Consider the following 20193-nt stretch of genomic DNA (forward strand, 5'->3'; position numbering starts at 1 on the left):
AAGGCCATGGCAGAAACAGGAAAGCCTTGGACCGAGTGTCTACCACTTGCCCTGTATTCCATCCGAAACGCCCCAAGGGGGAAGGCTAAGCTGTCACCACACGAGATTCTTTTTGGTAGAGCAGCAAATTTGGGTTGTTATTTTCCACAACAACTGATGTTGAATACTGAGACTTTAACTGCTTATGTACAAGAATTACAAAAACGTTTAACTAAAGTGCATTCGCAAGTTTTTGCTTCCCTTCCAGATCCAGAAAATCTCGAAGGAGGCCACAAGTTGGAACCTGGTGATCAAATCTACGTGAAAAGACACACCAGAAAGACTCTGGAACCGAGATTTGACGGACCTTTCCAAGTCCTGTTAACAACTCCAACAGCAGTCAAGCTTGAAGGAAAGGCATCATGGATACATGCAAGCCATTGCAAAAAAGCAGTATAAGACTCATGATATTGATGTTAATAATGTTAACCTCAACGGAGGCATGGGAAAGATTGAATTCTCTAGCCCCTTTGAACAATAGATTCGTACAACATCATAGAAAATTAGTGCATGATTTGTTAAATAATACGCAACCCCTGGCAGATTGTTGGATCTGTACCCATTCACCAGTATCAGCCACAAGTATACCTTTTCTAGCAGTTCCCGTGTCAGCTGAAGAAATATTCGCTTGGCCTAATTGTTCAGACAACCTGGCCAACAACCAACCTGGCAATACTAGACTATGGAATACTACAATCGCCATACCAGTTGTGGGATGGGTAGAATTTCCTTGGTGGCAGGGCAATCTTACAGGAAAAATAGGCAACTTACAATATTTAGCACTCAGAGGAGGAGCATGGGTACCTAGGAATAAGACTGGATTAACTGATTTAGGACAGGTCCCCACTGAAAATCTACAGCTCAGTTTCAGTACAACCACCCCTTCCTCTGATGCTTTCAAACCTACAGTATTGGAAAGGTACATACATAATAGAAAATGGGAACATTCCGAGTTGTTCCCCCAAGGTGATGCAAACAGTTGTACAAGTAAGCCGGGGAACCTGGTTTGTAATGAATCCGATGAGTATGTCAACGGAATGCATGTATGTGGGAATCCCGCAGCCGGGTACTGTAGCCCCTTGGGACAAAAACCCTCTTGGTGTATGCTTCAGAATGTATCTAGTTTTGTGGATTTGGCTCACAGATTGGTATTGCAGCACTCAGCTTTGTGGGATCTGCCTGAGGGTACATTTTGGATATGCGGAGAAGGAGCATATAAATGGCTTCCCGTAGGTATAAAGGGTACTTGTACATTAGGACGCCTAACCCCGGCTACTTTCATAATTTCGAACAAACAAGTGAATATGCAAGCCATGCCCAAGCACACACTGTATAAAAGAGCTGCAGATAACTCACCACGTCCCTCGGGGAGGCCACATATAGTACAAACGGGAATTCCCAACAAAATTGCTAGTACCATTTTTATTTATCCTATGTTAACACAGATGTGGGATAAATTAGTTAGAGCCACGGATTATCTAGATGACCAGATTTGGGATATATTGGACATATTAAATACTAGTATAGCTGTACAGAATCAGCTTATAATAGTCACTAACCAACATACCCTGGTATTGGATTACCTAACTGCCTCACAAGGGGGTATGTGTCAAATCATCGGACCCACCTGCTGTCATTATATAGACCCGAATAGTACTATGAGTATGAGATTTAAATTAGAAGACGTACAACGACTCAGGGATCAGTATGACAAAGACAATGACCAAAATAAGGATAGCTGGTGGTCAGATACCTTTTCTTTTCTTAACCCGGCCAATTGGTTCAGGGGGATCGGTGGGTGGGTTACCGGGATTATGCAAAGCCTAATACATACAGTTATAGTTATTGTAATTATATATGTATTATTCAAGGTTGTACTCAAGGGTATCTCGGTATGCACAAATAAATTTTGTGTAATGGATGCGAGAATATAAAGGTTTTTTTTGTAATATCACAAAAAGAATGACTAAAATAATCGTCTATATGACAAGGTTTTTAATGGAATATGTCAAAGGGGGGATTGTGAAGAGCGGAACAAAAATGGTTACCTCAATGAACCAAAAAGAATTTGTGATCAATATTGACCTGTCCATTCAAGGACATTTTAGCTATAGTGTGAAATCCTATTTTTTGTTTGTGAAACTGCCACTTAGGCGAAACTGTACTGTTTTGTTTGTTGTGAAACTATCACATAGCCGAAACTGTTTTTTTTGTCTTCTCTTTTCTCTCTTTGTTTAAACAAGCAAAACTTGTATAACCACTGAAACTACCTGTACAACTATATAAAGAGGGGATAGCACCTTGAAGGCAGGCGTGCTTCAGAGGCTTCCCAGTGATATACTATACGAGACGTGTCTTGTGTATTATTTCTGGTGATTCCCCACTTCCAAAGGCTGCTCCGACTGAGTGTGGTCCCGACAGTTGTGTCCACCATTGCCCGAGGCCTTGTCCGCGGGCCGTTTTCCCTATTGTGGGCTGTGTCCACCAATGCCTCGGGGCCTTGTCCGCTGGCCGTCTCCCCTATTGTCCCTGGGCAGTGTACACCAATGCCTCGGGGCCTTGTCCGAGGGCCGTCTTCCCTATTGTCCCTGGGCAGTGTACACCAATGCCTCGGGGCCTTGTCCGCGAGCCGTCTTCCCTATTGTCCCTGGGCAGTGTACACCAATACCTCGGGGCCTTGTCCGCGGGCCGTCTCCCCTATTGTCCCTGGTCAGTGTACACCAATGCCTCGGGGCCTTGTCCGCGGGCCGTCTCCCCTATTGTCCCTGGTCAGTGTACACCAATGCCTCGGGGCCTTGTCCGCGGGCCATCTCCCCTATTGTCCCTGGTCAGTGTACACCATTGCCCCGGGGCCTTGTCCGCGGGCCATTTTCCCTATTGTGGGCTGTGTCCACCAATACCTCGGGGCGTTGTTCGTGGGCCATCTCCTCTATTGCCCCAGAGCCGTATCTACCATTGTGTAACATATTCTCTGTTTTTTACAATAGTCTGTCTCCTCACCTCCCCAACAATTACAATTGCTGGAGTTTTTGAAGAGGACCGCTGTCCCCTTCTTGTCTGATGTTGGAAACTCACTGTTCCACAGTTCGGGGTCTTGGTCTCATAATGCACCAAATGTTTTCTATTGCTGATAAGTCCGGACTGCAGGCAGCCGGTTCCTCGCTGAGCTCTTTCTGTGGCGCCGTGCCGTGTGATGGATGCAGTGTGGGGTCTAGTGTTGACCTGCTGAAAAATGCACGGATTTCATCTTTTCTTTACATTTTACACAGTGACCCAACTTTTTTGGGAATTGGGGTTGTAAGTTTCCGGAAGTCGAGGTGCGGGGGATTGGGTAGTGCCAGTGGCTCAGTGACCTGCTCAGCCGTAGATTGGCAGAGTGGTCATTTCTGGTGCAATGAGATGAACCATGAAGTAGAGATTTATTGGAATCGGGTGCATCTTGGACCCGGTTCTGTGTGGGATCGGTAATGACGAGTTTTTCTTTTATTTCTTTCACCCGGTCAGAGACCATTTAGTACTTTTGGATCCCCTGGACAATCCCCAAATATTTATCCCAAATAAAATGACCATACAAACAAACCTTACAATGCTCCGGGCCTGCAGAAGAAGCCATGACAGTGTATGTGCGTAGTTTGCGCTGACACGCACAAATACATCGAGCTGGACAATAGCTTGGAAAAGCTTAACCCCTTTGTGGCTGACAATGTACGATTCCCCCATGCCGCCATGACCCTTTCGGTGACAAAGGGGCCATTTAAAGCTCTTTATCCTCCCTTTCTCCAGTCGGTTTGGCCTGAAGAGGTCAGTAAGTTAAAAGCGTCTTTTGCTCATCTGCCTACAGGGTCTGCTGTCAGATAGCTGAACTTAGCCAGCAAATAAAGAGGGAACATCCCTTTGATCAAGGCGACCCAGCGACTCCTATTGTAGTGTGCGAGACATCGGGCGCTGTCCCCTCCTCCAAGTCACACTCCATAAAGAAAGGACTTAGTAGGAAACAGCCAAAAGGGATAGAAAGAGAATAGATGTCAGGTTGGATGATGGCGGAGGTTATTGGGGGTGTTGGGACTCCTCCGGTTACTGGTTTGGCGGGCACATCCTGTCCGGAGGATCCATGCTGAGTCTTGCTAGAAAAGTCCGAACACAAAGAACATACCGGTAATAAGGGACAGTAGCCTGGCGCTGACCCGTACAATCCACGTTACTCATCATACACTGAGTTACACAAGCTCGGCCGCGGAGAGAAACGTTCATCCTGCGATCACAGGTATTTGTACAACTCCGCTTGTCATCGGGCAGACCTTGTTCCTCCTGACACAGCTATGCATTGATCTTCTTATGAAATGGTTAAACATTCCTGAGCCTTCTCCATCACGTGCGCTGCCCAATGACAGTCACATATTGCTTATCCCCATCATTAAATGTATCCCCTAATAGGTGATAACTTGGGGGTCGACTCCGACCACTGGGAACAGGAATGAAAGATGGAAATTAAGCACACCGCCGCTCTATAAAAGTGAACGTGCGCTGCGATCTACGAGCTATCAGGACACATGGGTAATCACAAGTCCAGACCTGCCGGATCTCCGAGGCTTACATGTTGCCATGCAGGTAACTTTGGGGTCACAATTACTTTCATTATGGGGTGCTGTAGGAATAAGATAATGTGACCATCGGCTGCACAACATGCGTCCAGGTCTACGTTGTCATGAAGTTTCAAGTTAAAGGGCTTGTACCAAGTATATAAATTATCTCATGCACCCATCAAAACTAAAAGCGGGGCTTTGCAGAGCGGACGTCGAGCATGTGGACCTCGGTATGACACCATCTTTAGGACTGTCAGAGAAAGCAGAGTACAGCACTCGCCTATCTGCAGCGGACCCATAGACTATAAATGGAGGTCTATGCCATCCAGATGGGGGTTCTCAGGAATTGAGGTGATCTCAATAATCAATAAGTTATCCCCAATCTTAAAGGACAGGGGATTGCTTATAAACTTGGGACAAACCCTTTAAAAGACAAACAAATCCTGTCCTTTCTCTGTGACTGTTGAGTTTGTGTATTTTAAAAAGTTTTGGAAAAAAGTAGAACTTTGGGAATGAGAGTAGAATTAGAGCAAGTTCACACACGTCGGCTTCGCTGCAGACCCCTCAGTTAAAGATCCCCCTAGAAATCTGCAGAACACCGCGACAAAGAATCAAGAAGAAGATTAAAGATAAAGGAATTTCCATTCACTTGAAAATCTGAAGGAAATTAGAAGGAATAAGAGTTATAATAGATACATCAAGAAGGAAAATCTGCAACAATTCTGTAAAAAACTTGCAATTTAATAGCTCATCAAGTTTGCAGAACTTGCAGTAAATTACTGAGATTTTCAGAATCAAATTCTCTTGCTGTGATCGACTGAGAAAAAAGCCTACAGTCAATCGATGTGGGGTAAATTCAGCTTTTAATGTGGCGAAGGGGGCGCATCATTCATCCTGCGTGGCCAGTGATCGGTGGGGTCCGCTGACTGATGTGGTCACGGGCCGGTGAAGTCGAACAGACGCCATTAATACGCCACTAGAAGAAATGATACACGTTTCTCAGGAATGCGGCGGCGGAGTTAAAAGGAAACAATGTAATTATTTTATAGCCCCGGTTGTAACAAATACTGTTTAAATAGCCCTGGGGATAGAATTCTACATGGATTATGATCTATACAGAGGCACCTGCTGAAACGGCCGCCCGCCCTCCCCTGCCCTCTCCGATAAGCTCTGAACACTAAGCCAAGGGGATGTGTCTGTGCAGATACTGCAGCTGAAGGAGCGAGGTTGCATGCGGGTCACCGGAGGGCAGGTGTATGGGGAAAACCACCGGATCGCATGATCAGACAAGGCAGGGGGAGAGGAGCGAGAAGCCGCGCACCTGCTGGATGCAGGACTCGCTCACGTGCATGCGTACAATGATGGGGAACCTGCGGCGTCCAAGCACCAGAGATGCCAGAAAAACACACAAATGGTTATAAAAGATTATAATCTCCATTTTTACGGTGGTCAGTCACTCACGGACTTTTCGCCCTCCCAAGGACGGAGCCAAGGGTGTCCGTCCTGCTGAAGGACTCTGCAAGGCATGGAGGGGCTACTGCTTGTGTTCTCATCTTCTTGAGCAGGAGCGCACTACTCCCCAGCTTGATCGGGGGACGCTGCGCTCCTGATGGATGATAGTATGGATCAGTGGCAGCGTGACTCCGCCCGTCCGACCAGTGCGCTCCTGTTCTGATGATTGCCGAGCTCCTCGCTGGACTGAACAGTCAGGGATTGGCTGCAGATGTCATATGTCCATACAGAGGAAGAAGAAACTAAAAAACCCATCAGGTGACCACTGCAGTCAATCATTGACCTCAGCGATGTCCAACACGTCCTTGCAGCAGCCAGTGATTGGCTGCAGCGTTCACATCTATGCCCGGACAGAGCAGGAAGTATAAAAGACTGGAAGAACCTAAGATGTAACGGGAGAGTCTTGTATCATTTTACATCATTCTGAGTGTTACAGTATTTTTTTTCATTTGTAAATAAGTGGCTAGATAACCCCTTTAAAGGACACAATCCCTTTAAGGAGACCAGAATGGGTATGAGACATAATATTTTCTGAGCCCTGTTTTTAAGAAGGGAGTGTTGATCCCGCTAATATGAAGGCATTTTACACATGTCATGCATGTCCAGGAGGGAGATCTGAAGGGTACGGCGCGCGCCCCTCCTCCGACATCTGTCAATGGAATGGAAAAACCAAATGTCTGGTAAGAAAAGAGGGGGCTCGTATAGGAAGCGACACATGAACGAGCACAACCTCTGACCACAGTCACGGACCCCAAAATCCATCAGGGGCTCCATGCTGAAACTTTGGATATTACAAGACATCCGGCTCTCGCTGTTATCAGCCAGACGACACAGACAGAATCTCCTAAAAGGATTTAAGGAGCAGAATGCTGAGAATTAGATCCCAGCTGTCACTTCGGCCCTGTGGCATCTACACAATCTGCTTCATTAGACGCAGATCCAGATCCAAGACATTCAAGCTGCAAGACGTCAGGATGTGAGGAAAGGAGGAGCAGCAGGAGGACGGGAAGATTTCTCAGTTACAGAGGAGCACTGCTTGTTTTTTTGATTTTCTAACATTTCCTGACACTCACAGACATGACAGCGCCACGGTCAGCGACCGGCAGATAAGCAGCTGATGGACACCATAGGCGCCGCTTATCCATGAGCAGAAAGTCCTGGAAAGGATGAAGTGCAGGAAAGGTTTTCTTTTGGCTCCAATAACAGAACTACATGAGCAGATTGTTCTTTTGATGATTACTTGAAAAATGGATTCCTGTAAATCATTGCTTCGTCAGGATGACTTTTAACAAAATTCGTTTTCTGGCTGCATGGGACATAGAACGGCAATAAAAATGACACCCGCCTTGTGGTGATCGGACGAGCCAGTGCTCAAAAATCGAGCTTTAAATCAACATGCAAATCAGCGTCAAAGTGCATTGGGGGCGTGTCAGTATATTAAAACGCCCCCAGTGCACCTCCAGGCTAATTTGCATGTGATATCTCAGCACTGGCTCATCAGATCACCAGAAGATAGATATTATTTGTATGGTTGTGCTCGGATCTATAAAGCCCTGAAAGCTTCCCTTTAAATGACTTTAGAGTGAATCCGAGGGCTGAACGACCAGTGACTGCGATCACTTATAGAGCCACTCAGCATCTTTCTTTGTAACAGCGGAGTCCACGAGCCGATCCTAAATGACGGAAGTCGATCTTAGAAAGAAAATGATCTTTAGTAGCCAGAATGGCATAAGACAATATACACAACGCAGGTTTACACGGGATCACGTCTACTCAGCAATGGTTCCGTGACTTCATCAAAGTCAGAAAATACCAGGTTTGCACAATGCAGACATATTTCCTGCCACAATGCGAATGTAACCGGATCCGGTCAGAATGTAACATCAGATCTCATGATCAGCACAAAGTAACAGAAACCCGTCTCCACCCAAAATAACTCTGCTAAAGAGGTTTGTGCCGACGTCAGAAGTCGATCAGCGCTCGACAAAAGGCCGATGCAAACTGTGTACAGGGAACAATCGATCGTTACAGGGGTTGTTCACTTTTAGTAAAGTGGATTCCAAATATTTCCTGTAATGTAAAATAACTAAATCAGAAAGTTCTCACCCTCCCCAGGTCCATCTGCTCTGATCTCAGTGCATAGGCTGTGACATCACCGCTGCAGCCAATCATTCAGCTCAGTGGCTCATGTCTGACAACAGCTGATCGGTGCGGGTGTCGGATCTCTTAAAGATAGGTGATCAATAGCGAAGTAATGGACAACCCCTTTAAGGGCATCGAGTTACAGATCCATGGCTAGAGAGCGAGATCAGGCAGAAGCACGGCATCTTACCTTTAGATATAACACTTCTGTCTAAAGCGTTTTTTTCTCCCGATTCACCATCCTCCTTATGGGAGTAAGAAATGGGACATTTTTGGAACTTTTTGAAAAAGTCGCAATTCGTGAACTAATTTATCAAGTTTTTTTAAAAAACAAGGCGTAAGCGGTGGAAAGCAGCAGCAAGTCACAAACTGTAGTGTAAAAATGACACGAGTCAAAATTTGCAACACTGACTAATCTCAACTGAATACGTCTTCAAGACTGGAAAAAAAAATGTATTAGTCAGGAATACATGTAAAGCGCCATGGAATAAATGGCGCTATAACAATAAATAATAATAATAATATGTGATGCAGTCTTCACCCTGCGGCTCTCTAGGAGCTTAGGAGAGGAAGACATGAGATGTCTGTTCCCAACGCGGCTAACTCCGGCTCTTGGGGGCTTCCCAGGGGTCGCCTGTTGAATAGTTTACCGGATATTGCTTGTAACATGGAGAGGAAGAGTCAATCTTATTAACCTCTTAATTACCAAGAGCCTGTGAAATAAACCAAGTGTAAACACAAAATCCTGACTGTTGTCGTCTTCAGAACGGCATCTGCTCATGGTGCACGGTACTGCTGAGACGTCTCCCCTGCTCCAACATGTGTCAGCAGTAGTACCACTGTACAGATGCTTGGCCCCCAATAAAGAGACACCCATTTTTAAGACATCTGATGTAACAATCTTGAGAAATCTAGCACCGAAGCCATATGCAAATCAGGCCGAAAGTGCACTAGGGGCGTGGTGATGCACTTGGGACTACTTCTTCCCAATGCTGCTGCTAGCCCAGAATTTTCTCATCTCTGCGTTCAGGGTTGAACAGTTATTTCTGTCTTATGTCAGAAGCGCACTGCTTCTCTGCCCCCTGACTTCCTGCTTGGTCAGGAGTGGTGCGATCCTGAGTAATTGACCATTCAGATCAGCAGTGTCATTGCACCGCTGCCCAGTTCTGTGCTGTCACAACTGTTGTCAGGAGTCCCAGGACCAGGGGCTCCTTCCCTGTCCCTAACACTAGGAGCACTCTAGCTCACCCTGTTCCCCGGATTACTTCTGATGGTGAAGACGCCCGGACCACATACCTCGTCTTACCTCCTGGATCCTCCATCGGTCTGTACCCTTCCCCCACCCAGGGAAGATGGGAGTAATAGTGCACCATAATACACCAACAAGGTAATAAGAACAGAGGTAATGAAAAATACCAATCATACAAATATACTCACACAAACAACAGAGGTATGCAACGGGGAGTGGAGGATGGGGTTAAATCAAAGTAGAAAGAAGGGAATTATCACAAATCCAAAACCTAGCAACAGTGACAGATAAATCTACCAAACGCCTTCTCCAATATTAACGACCAACAACCTCCAGCATAAGCTAGCTCTGACAATGAGTGCTAGCCAGGGTCCAGATTATATAGGAGATGGGAGGGGCTAACAGTGCACAGCTGAGAAACTAAATGCAGGAAAGCTTCCAGGAGCTCTCAACTGAGCAGATTAACCCCTGCACTGCTAAAAAGAAATTTACACCGTTTAATATGAAGGTGAAGTGCTTCTAATCAGTGCAGGAGTAGGAGAAATCAGACGCTGCGGTCTTGTGGCTCCTTTCTGTCGCGGTAAACCCGTGACATGTGCGCTCTCGATGATGTTATATAAGGCAGCTATGCTTCTGCAGCATCTGGAGGGCAGTGGGACTGAAGTGGGCTACATCAGGAGGGCAGTGGCACTGAGGTGGGCTACATCAGGAGGGCAGCGGAACTACTGAGGCTGGCCACATCAGGAGGGCAGTGGCACTACTGAGGCTGGCCACATTAGGAGGGCAGTGGCACTACTGAGGCTGGCCACATCAGGAAGGCAGTGGCACTACTGAGGCTGGCCACATCAGGAGCGCAGTGGTACTGAGGCTAGTCACATCAGGAAGGCAGTGGCACTACTAAGCCTGGCCACATCGGGAGGGCAGTGGCACTGAGGCTAGCCACATCGGGAGGGCAGTGGCACTGAGGCTAGCCACATCGGGAGCGCAGTGGCACTGAGGCTAGCCACATCAGGAGCGCAGTGGCACTGAGGCTGGCCACATCGGGAGTGCAGTGGCGCTGAAGTTGGCCACATCAGGAGTGCTCCAGTGATCCTGACCAATTTCATTCCAAGCTCTACTGGAAAGAGCACTGCATATATTCGGCTATCACTGCTAAACCACAGAGCTGGCCAAAACGTTAGGCAACGAGCTGTAAAAACAAATCTGCAGAGAACTCTGGAACGTCTGGCAGTCCATTATGGTTGAACGTCTGCCGGGCGATGATCTTCTCTAGTTTGAGCACGTTTCGTCTGGATTCTCCGCTTTCTTCCCACACTGCAGAACATATTGATAGATTAGTATGTTCCGCTGTGACAAACACTGCTGAGAATGGCGACAATCTGAACAACGCTGCAGAAACTGTTGGCGGTATACAAGCAACCTAAATTAAAAAAAAAAAAAGCTGGGGACTTGCCCAAAGTTCTGAAAAGACCAGCTACTTCAATGCCTTCCCAAGTTCAAGAACTGACTAGAACAAAAGGCGCTTATTCTCCTGATGTAACGTGTAAACGGCAGATCATTAAATGCTTCCAATGCCCTGGAGGTGAAAGCTGGAGAGAGCGAACATCAAACAATTGACCTGGAATCCAGCCGTCATAGCAGAAGAGGGGACGAGCGAGCCCCAGGGGGGATACGGAAGCCGGGATCATGTCGCTCAGCGCAGAGATGAGAGGAGGGATACAGGAGCGTATAACGAACGAGCCAACGATGGCGCCAAACATGAAGAACATATCCAAGTACGGAGAGGGCTGGGATGGGAAATAATGGCAGAGACAAAAGGCGGAAATATCTACAGGATATGTCGGATATGTACCTGCATTGTGCTCCCTGTTCAGACCACGCTAATGGCCATCACTTAGCGGAAAAGGACCAGAAATTCATATCAGGGCTCCCATCAACCCGATGGAGGACTTTGGCCCTAATATGGATGGACCCCAACAGAACAGAAAGTTACCACTACTGTGTGGATAGGTGATTACTTTCAGTATTGGGAGCAACGTATCCCACCCAATGCAATATAATGGGTTCCGAGCTACTGGGATGTCCAGGATAGAGAGGACTCTATTCACTGTCTATGGGACTTCTGAGGATAGCCGAGCTCAGCGCTGAGATAGATGGGACTCACCCTTTAAGGTCTTCACATTTCTTCCCAGTTGGGTGATGATATGGCTGATGTTTAAAGCCCACCACTGCCAGTCAATTCTCCTAGCCCGCTTAACGAGATGGGCTGCACCTCGCTTCCAGGACCATAGGAGACCATAGGTCCTATGACCCTGGCCTGTCGATTCCTGGCCGTCACATGCCCCTTGAGTCTAGCAGAGTTCTGGTAGGAGCCATGTGCCGGTTTCTCTTGTTTTGCAGCTTATCTGGACTCTCATGGTCTTGATGAAGATTTGTGGCTTCAGCCATATGCTTTGCTCGGCCGTATTTTATATATTCTAAACATTTTTTGGTTACGGCTTTTGAGTAATTGCTCGGCCTTATGGTGATGCATCGGAGGCGTCCACAATGTGTTATATACGGAGTAAAGAAGGAATACTCACTACTCGGAGAAGAACTTGGCGATGTTGCTGGGCTCAACCTCATCTTTATGCTCCAGAAGCTGGGTGAGGGCATCCTCCATGTAGGTCAGGACGTGTCTCTGAGCTGCAGAAAATACAGAGCGGAGAGGACGGAATTAATTATGTGCTATTATTTCCATAGCCCAGAACACAAAATCCCACAAGTCCAGAGTCAATTACATTCCATGTCCTGAGCTCAGGGTCCGAGTGCTGCGACTACCAGGAGTGACCATGGAAGACCCAGCGCGGCCGCACATTACACCCGATAATCTGCCTCTGTAGGGGAACGTAAATGGGAGTCCCAGTCCACAGAAATCATCTACTGAATAGGTGATAAATGGTCAGATCAGCGCTGGGATCGCCACCAATCGCTAGAATGGGATCTTGTGTCTCCACTGACAGGGGGAATTAAAAGGAAAAAGTTGTGCAAGTGACCCCCCCATTCCAAGCTCATGGCACAGATGAACACAGTCACATGCTTGACAAACGTATCTGCAATGCCATCATCTCAGCTCTGCTACACCCAAGTCTCTACTACTCCAGTAACACAGGTCAGCTCTGCTGCACCCAAGTCTCTACTACTCCAGTAACACAGGTCAGCTCTGCTGCACCCAAGTCTCTACTACTCCAGCACCACTGCTCAGCTCTGCTACACCCAAGTCCCCACTACGCCAATACCACTGATCAGCTCTGCTGCACCCAAGTCCCCAGTACTCCAGCAACACAGCTCAGCTCTGCTACATTCAAACCTCCAGTACCACTACTTAGCTCTGCTACATCCTGCTGTCCACAACCTCAGCTCAGCTCCTCAGCTCTGCTACTTCTGTCCAGCTTGACTTCACCAGCTCAACTCCATCGCCGATACAACTCTATCCACAACTCCTCTGCTCTGCTGCTCCGGTATCATCTGGTCACACTGCTTAAGACCTGCTCATCCAGACCAGAGACTTTGTGGATCCACCTCACCAGGTGAGAGGCAATAAAAGGTCCATGGTAATGGTTCGTGATGGGGATGCGATCTAACGATTATCATGTATCAATATGGAGACTGCCCCTTTAACACTTGCCGGGGTCGCCATACCATTGCTGCAGAACCTTAGTATTCACTGATGCGACCTCCATTGCTGCTCTATGGATGGAAACACTCAGTTACAAGCATTGCCCCTAAAGTCCAACCACCAGGTCACTGAAGAGGGGGAACAGAGCGCTACCCCCCGAATATGCAGCATGGGGCGGTATGGGGCTAATTTCAGGTGAATGTTAGACAAAGCAATGATGTCCTAGTGAGTGGGAGATCTCGCACATTGATTGCTGGGGTCACAGGAGAGAACAATGTGGAGCCATCTATAAAACTTTATGAAAAAGGTGAGAAAATAAATCTTAATGAATATTCTGCTTCTCGGCCAATATTCATCACATTTCTTATTGCATATCGGTCTCTTGTTCTTCAGTCGTTGCCCCCTGGAGATTCATTCCACGTGGGCCACAAGGTACTGTCAAGTATCACTTACTGAGCTACCTGACCTACATACTTGTATAACCTGCAAACCCTCCTGCCATGTAATAAATCACAGACACTCACAAATCCCCCATAGCCAACCTGGGCCATTAAATCGCAAGCAGCCACTTAGAGGAAAAAATAATATTGACACTTTCCTTTCGGAGCGCCTGGCCCTTTAAAGCTGTAATTACATGGTGTTAACCCTGTAACATCTCATAAATTGTTGATGTGGAGCCCATGATCTGCTCACAATCAGGGCCGTCACAATCCTGTGTGCTGAACACATTTCCCATGACTTGAGAGGTTTACAATTCTGTACACAATATAGGGTTAATAAGACAAAGAGAAGAGAAAGATGTGGTGTAAAGATGACCTGTCAATTGCCATAAATACGTAATCGCTTTACCTGGTGTAAATCCCGCCGTTCTCCTGAATCCGGCGATGTTTTTCTTTTCTTCCTGCGCCTTTCCGTTCCTGAGATACGGCCCTCTCTTCCCATTATACACATCTTATCAGCCAACTGGGAGTGGCTTCCCGTGGGGCGTGTTTATAGGGACCACACCCACTTAGTAACAAGACTAAATTTGTATACTGGGAAAGGGAGGCCGTATCTCAGGAACGGAGACACACAGGAACAAAAGAAAAACATCGTCGGATTCAGGAGAACAGCGGCGTTTACATAAGGTACAACAATTACTGATTTATAGTGAGTGACAGGTCCCCTTTAAAAGGGTTTTTCCACAATATAATAGGACAACATATTGCTAGGAGATGTTAAAGTTTTCTCATTGGTGGGGGCCCAATTATCCTTGAAATAATGAACTTGTAGAAGTAGTTAAAAGGGGTGTCTAGTTGGAAAAAAATATTAAATATGCTTCAAATTGTGAATTTATACATTCGGTTGATACCGCTGAACTATCAAAGGTGATTCAGGGTCCCGGCAGCACCATGCTCGGTTTGTGCTGAACACAGGACACATCATCAGCAATGTGTGTGTGGAGGGGGTTGGCTAAGTCAACCCCATTTCTCTCTCGCAGCTGAGACACAGACATAAGGGGGCTGTTTGAGCTTTGGCGTGAGCAACCAGCCCCCTTCATGAAGCGCTGATGACATGAAACCCTCCCCTGTGTAGAGCACACACCTGCAGAGGAGCAGCCGGGACCCGGCACTGTGCGGATATCTTCTGATCAGGACCCCTTTATTGTCTGAACTCTATTATTTAGTTGTATACTTTGCTATTTTAAGTATATTTTATGTAAATGGACAATCTCTTGAAGTGATGAGACCCCCTGTGCAGCTCCTTCCATGCTCATGGCCACAGCTGGTCCTAAAGCTCAGACCTTCTAACATTTATGGCCAATCCTTGCCATAACCCATACTGATGTACTGCACATCGCTTAGCAGACAGCTCGCAATCAATGGGATTCTGGATTTTAAGGAGATCACATAGGTGGAACGATCCCTTAAGAAACTTTACCGCGAGCCGAAGAGTGATTGGACAGAATGGAGAATGAGAGGTCACCTAAGACGATTTGGGAGACAGAGATTGTGTGTGATATGATAATCTGCCATCATAACGCTCGGCATAACCCCTACTAACTTAATGCCCCTTTGCATAGGGTGACTGTATGGGGACAGTCCACTGGTGCCCAAAGGACTTCATACTTGTAAAACAACCAACACAAATAGTATTCACCATCCCTGGGCCCAGCACCGACTCTCTGCCACTGTTGTGGTGCATCTGGTTTGTCTACAGTGGTGACATCGCGAGTACATAACCACTGCAGTCAATTACTGAACTTCGCAGTCCTGCTTATACAACTGACACTAGCCACCAAGCTCAGAGATTGGCTGCAGTGGTGATGTGCGGGGTCATGATGTCACTGCTGCAGCCAAAACAGATACTGGATCAGTGAAGTCCAGGAACCAGGGCACCAGACGTCCTCCTTTGGTAACTTTATTGAGACAGAAAAATCAATGTTTCGGCTGCTCAGGACCTTTATCAAGCTATAGAAAAAGAGATGCATTTCTATGGCTCGGTAAAGGCACTACGTGGCCGAAACGTTGCGATTTTTCTGTACCAATGAAGATACAAAAGAAGGATGATTGTTGCCCTGGATTTCTCCGTATTGCTACACCATGTGTGCATGGACAACAGAGTGCTGCACGGGACTTATCTATTGCAAGGTACTGGACCAGCGGCAGAGCGCGGGCCGTAGATCAGAGGAGGGCGAGTGTCATCTGTGCTTGATGTTTCAGAAGTATAAAATAGTTTGGGAACTAGTTATCTGAAAGTACAAAATCATTCTGTCCTCATAGAGCATGAATATTGTCGGCAGCACATCTATGTACATGGGGTAATGTGCTGCTGAGAACAATGCTTCCATACCGGTATGAATGAGTGTGTTGGACACTTGTCAGATCGGCAGCACGTTTGCACATGGATAGGTCATCAATGTCTTCCCGGTGAATGCCCCTTTAGGGCCCAGAAATAAACGGACCATATATCGTGTATTGTCTTTTTAATCCCCACTGTTCGGCCCATCACAGCCGTACCAAAGCAAAATGGCATTCCATCGCAACAAGGAGGTAACTTCTCCTCACCGGCTGTGACCATCATTACATCGGAAATGTCCTCATGAACAACTTTTCTAACCAAACCCCATGAATAATCCATGAGTGTCCGAAAAAAAAAAAATCCCATCTACAGCCCATTGTGCACAATCAGACTGTAGAGGAAAAGTCTGGAAAACCTAATAACTGTGAAAACGTAATGACAAGATGGGAAGTAAATCTACTCCTGCCGCAGACCCTAAAACTGAAGCCATTTCATGATGAAAGTCTTGGTTCTCATACTGGGAAGCTGGGAGCGTTAAAGCTCGGGTCTGACCTCTGACTTTTAGTTTAACTTTTTAAAGCAGCTCCAGAGGTCCCTGCTGGTCTCCAATCCCTTCATGCAGTGATCAGCAATGTCGATCACACTAGAGACCGCTGCTGCCAATCACTGGTCTCGGCTGGGATTCTGGCATGTATGCAGGTCAGAAAACTACCGGTATGTGCAGGTAAAATAAAAGGAAAAAACTAGAACATGTGCAGATCCTAAAGAATCAAGTAACTAGCACATCGTATCCACCATATCGTGGCTGGAGAACGACACAACTTCTAACAGGATTTATTAAGTTGCCTTTTCTAATGTTTTAACCATATTTGTAAGTACGGCCCACATTTATCAGGTAGTTCAAGACAGTTTTCGGCATAAAATAAATCCCAAAAAATTGCATTCTGCCTAAAAACTTCCAAATATTTTTAAAAAATCACCATGTAAAAGTGACAAATTGTCCTAAATTTTTGAGGTGCGCTCATCAAAAGTTAAAAAAGTTGGAGCCATACATTTTTCAATGACTTTTAAAACAGATTTATTAAGTTTTATTTTAGAAAAAAAAATGCTAATTTTGGCAGAAATCTGCACCTCCTCTTGGGAGGTCTAGTCTTCTACAACTGCGCCAAATTCATTAAGTTGTGTGTGCCTTTTAATAAAGTTGATGCATTATTCTCAATTATCTTTTTTTTTAGGCTGGTGCATACAATGCCAGTGTGGATAATGTCCTTTACCCACAAAGGCCAACCCAACCCCTCTAGATTCTGTAGCCGAATTCACGGATGGTACTCGGACCCCTCGGAGGACGGTCATTTGTACGACAGAGTTGGAAAAGGCTCTTATGTTGATCGTGAGGATTTTGATATAAGAAGGATTTTCCCATGGGCTACCAGACCACAGTGCCAGAATATCTGTGCCGGTTGGGCCGCTGATCTGACCGTGTCCTGACAGTGCCGGAATATCTGTGCCAGGTGGGGCCGCTGATCTGACCATGTCCTGACAGTGCCGGAATATCTGTGCCGGTTGAGCCGCTGATCTCGCCATATCCTGACAATGCCAGAATATCTTTGACGGTTGGGCCGCTGATCTGACCATGTCCTGACAGTGCCGGAATATCTGTGCCGGTTGGGCCGCTGATCTGACCATTTCCTGGTGCCTTCAGCCACTGTCAGTAGATGACAGCACAGCTGATAGACTCCAGGACCTCCACATTGCTGCTGGACTACGATCTGTGTGACAGCAGGGTAGGAGCCATCACTCCCCCAGCATGGCGGAGATTTATAGGACTGGGTTTGATCCAGGCCTGAGCCTCAGCTGTGACCTTCCTGTGAAATGCAATCCTCCGCCTGCACATAGCTCCATGCTTCCTTCACATGGGCCGGGGGAAGCGATGCCTTTGAGCCATGATTTACCTTCTCACATTTCCCTTCTGTATTTTCTCTACGTCTTTCTTTAGGGAAGGTTCCCACCTCTTGACAGCTGAGGACCTGAAATATTATTTGAGGAAGTAAAGCTTAGTGGCCTGTTCAGTGTTAGACCGAGCTCAGATCCCTTTCCAAAATCCACTATGAAACCAGCGTCCCGCTGCCACCGCCATCACGCAGGCCCTGCCTAAAATGAGCGGATTTACTGCATATCGATATTAAGTGGCTGCAATCTACAGGTAGATAGAAATCAGATCAACTGATCGATGGGAGTCCAATTTTCATCAGTGTTTCCGCAATTTGTCGGTTTTTACCATCAGTTTATTTTTTATTTTTTGCATAGGAGAAGTTTTTCCTTTTTTTTATCAAAGGAACGTAACAATTGGCAGCTCACGGATGCAGTGAGGATGTCACCTTGTGCTGCCGAGTCTTCACTGACTCATAGACTTGCACCGGAGCGTGATCGTAGACTGGGCGTCTACGGTTTGGTTCGGGCACTCGGTTCACAAACATACACAGACACGTAAATCGTTCTGTGAATCACGTCGACAGAACTCGTACGTGAAAAACTGAGGTGTGAACGAGGCCTAATATTTAATCGGTCTTTGTTTTTCCCCGTACTTTTGTTACCCCCGTATAAGATCACAACTCTCCGGAAACATTACGGTAATTCACTGACCCAGTCTGTGAACATGAAACCTCGTGTGATCTTCTAGCCTGTGATTGTCAGAGGATGGTTGAAACCTGACCCAAAGCCCCCCAGAATGACTGTGTGTGGTCACCTCCCCATCCGAGATGTCCGGCACATTCTCAGAACATTTTCCGGCAGCCGGTGATGGTTGAGAAAAGATGTGGGAGTCTTCACAGACATTAAAAAAGAGGTATTGTCTCCCCTCCTAAATCGTAATAATGGCCCATGTAATTACAGAAAAAGACCGGGCCAGCTGGAGGGTCCCCATAATGTGGCATAACCGGACCAGAAGCTACAGTCTGTGCAGCACAAGGCCCCCATACACACTAGACAGGTGATTTATCGGCCGGCAGCTCTTACCTGACTTTCCCATACACCCCTCCTCTTACAGAAAAGCCAATGACTAAGAGCCAGAACCATCACATCCTCCAGCGGATCGTCCCACGCATCTGCTGGGCATCGGCTGGCTTTGCGGGTCCATGTGAGGCCCAGGCTGTAGTTGCTGACCTGTGATGTGAGGAATGCATGGCTGTCACCCACATGCTGCCGGGACCCTCGCTGACACAGGGCTATTTCAGATCACACACGACCTGGAAATAAACAGTCTAAAAGGGAATACAAACACTGCTGATCGGGCAAGACATGCACCGGGGGGGGGGGGCTGCTGACCCCCTCCATGCTGGATATTTGGGCATTAACAAGCTATCAGACCTGACCCTCGGGCCGCACATCACAGGGGATCGGATTGCTCTGGATGAGATGAGATATACAGGCATTATTTTCACTGTAGCAAACAGAAAACACAGCTCACACCGCACATTCACACCTAGTTACCCCTGCAGATAGGACCCATTAGCTCTCAGGACAAGACTGTATTCGGAAATGAAACAAAAATTAGGCATTTGTCCGTTCCTCAGTTATTCGTACTGGAAATGTCTTCATAAATTAGGGTTACTGTTTACCAGATAACTGGGGCACATCCGTTCACACAGACACTGGACCATGAGCGCGCACTGACCACGGACCATGAGCGCGCACCGACCACGGACCATGAGCGCGCACCGACCACGGACCATGAGCGAGCGCCGACCATAGAACATGAGCGCGCGCCGACCATGGACCATGAGGGCGTCCCATCCATGGACCATCTGAACTGATATTGTCACACTACACGATGCATGGACAAAAGTTCTTCATTTTCTGGTGATCAGTGGGAGTCTCCGTGGTGGTACCACCACCAGTCTAGAAGTTATTATAAGCTGTGACAACACAGTATTTCTTCTTAATTATGCCAGACGCAAATTCCGTAGGCACAGAATTATAGATTATTGTCTGAATTATTGCTCTTGTAGGTTGAATTACCGTAATATTTCCAAATTGATAAATGGTTACTTACCGTACCTCTTATATCAGCTCCTGCAGTTTATTGTACTGTTATCTTTGCAAAATAAGGACACAAGGTAATTGAACAATGATGTTTGCTAATATGTTGATTACACATTATACCGGGCCATGCAGTTTGTTGACTTGCAAACATTGTAGGATAAACTATACATAATCAAACAATGGGGGTT

The 20193-nt window shown here is 46.7% G+C and overlaps 1 protein-coding gene across 3 annotated transcripts in view; it reads right to left on the reverse strand.

Annotated features, from left to right (window-relative positions):
• CSTPP1 (centriolar satellite-associated tubulin polyglutamylase complex regulator 1) overlaps nt 1-20193 on the reverse strand; it is a 111759-nt gene that overhangs the window by 45400 nt on the left and 46166 nt on the right. For all 3 annotated transcript variants that reach the window (XM_077286836.1, XM_077286840.1, XM_077286839.1), the window contains exon 2: nt 12108-12210. In XM_077286836.1, the coding sequence (XP_077142951.1) occupies nt 12108-12210 (103 nt within the window). The remainder of the gene's footprint in view (nt 1-12107; nt 12211-20193) is intronic.

Source organism: Ranitomeya variabilis, chromosome 2 (genome assembly GCF_051348905.1).
Source record: "Ranitomeya variabilis isolate aRanVar5 chromosome 2, aRanVar5.hap1, whole genome shotgun sequence".
Lineage (NCBI taxonomy): Eukaryota > Metazoa > Chordata > Amphibia > Anura > Dendrobatidae > Ranitomeya > Ranitomeya variabilis.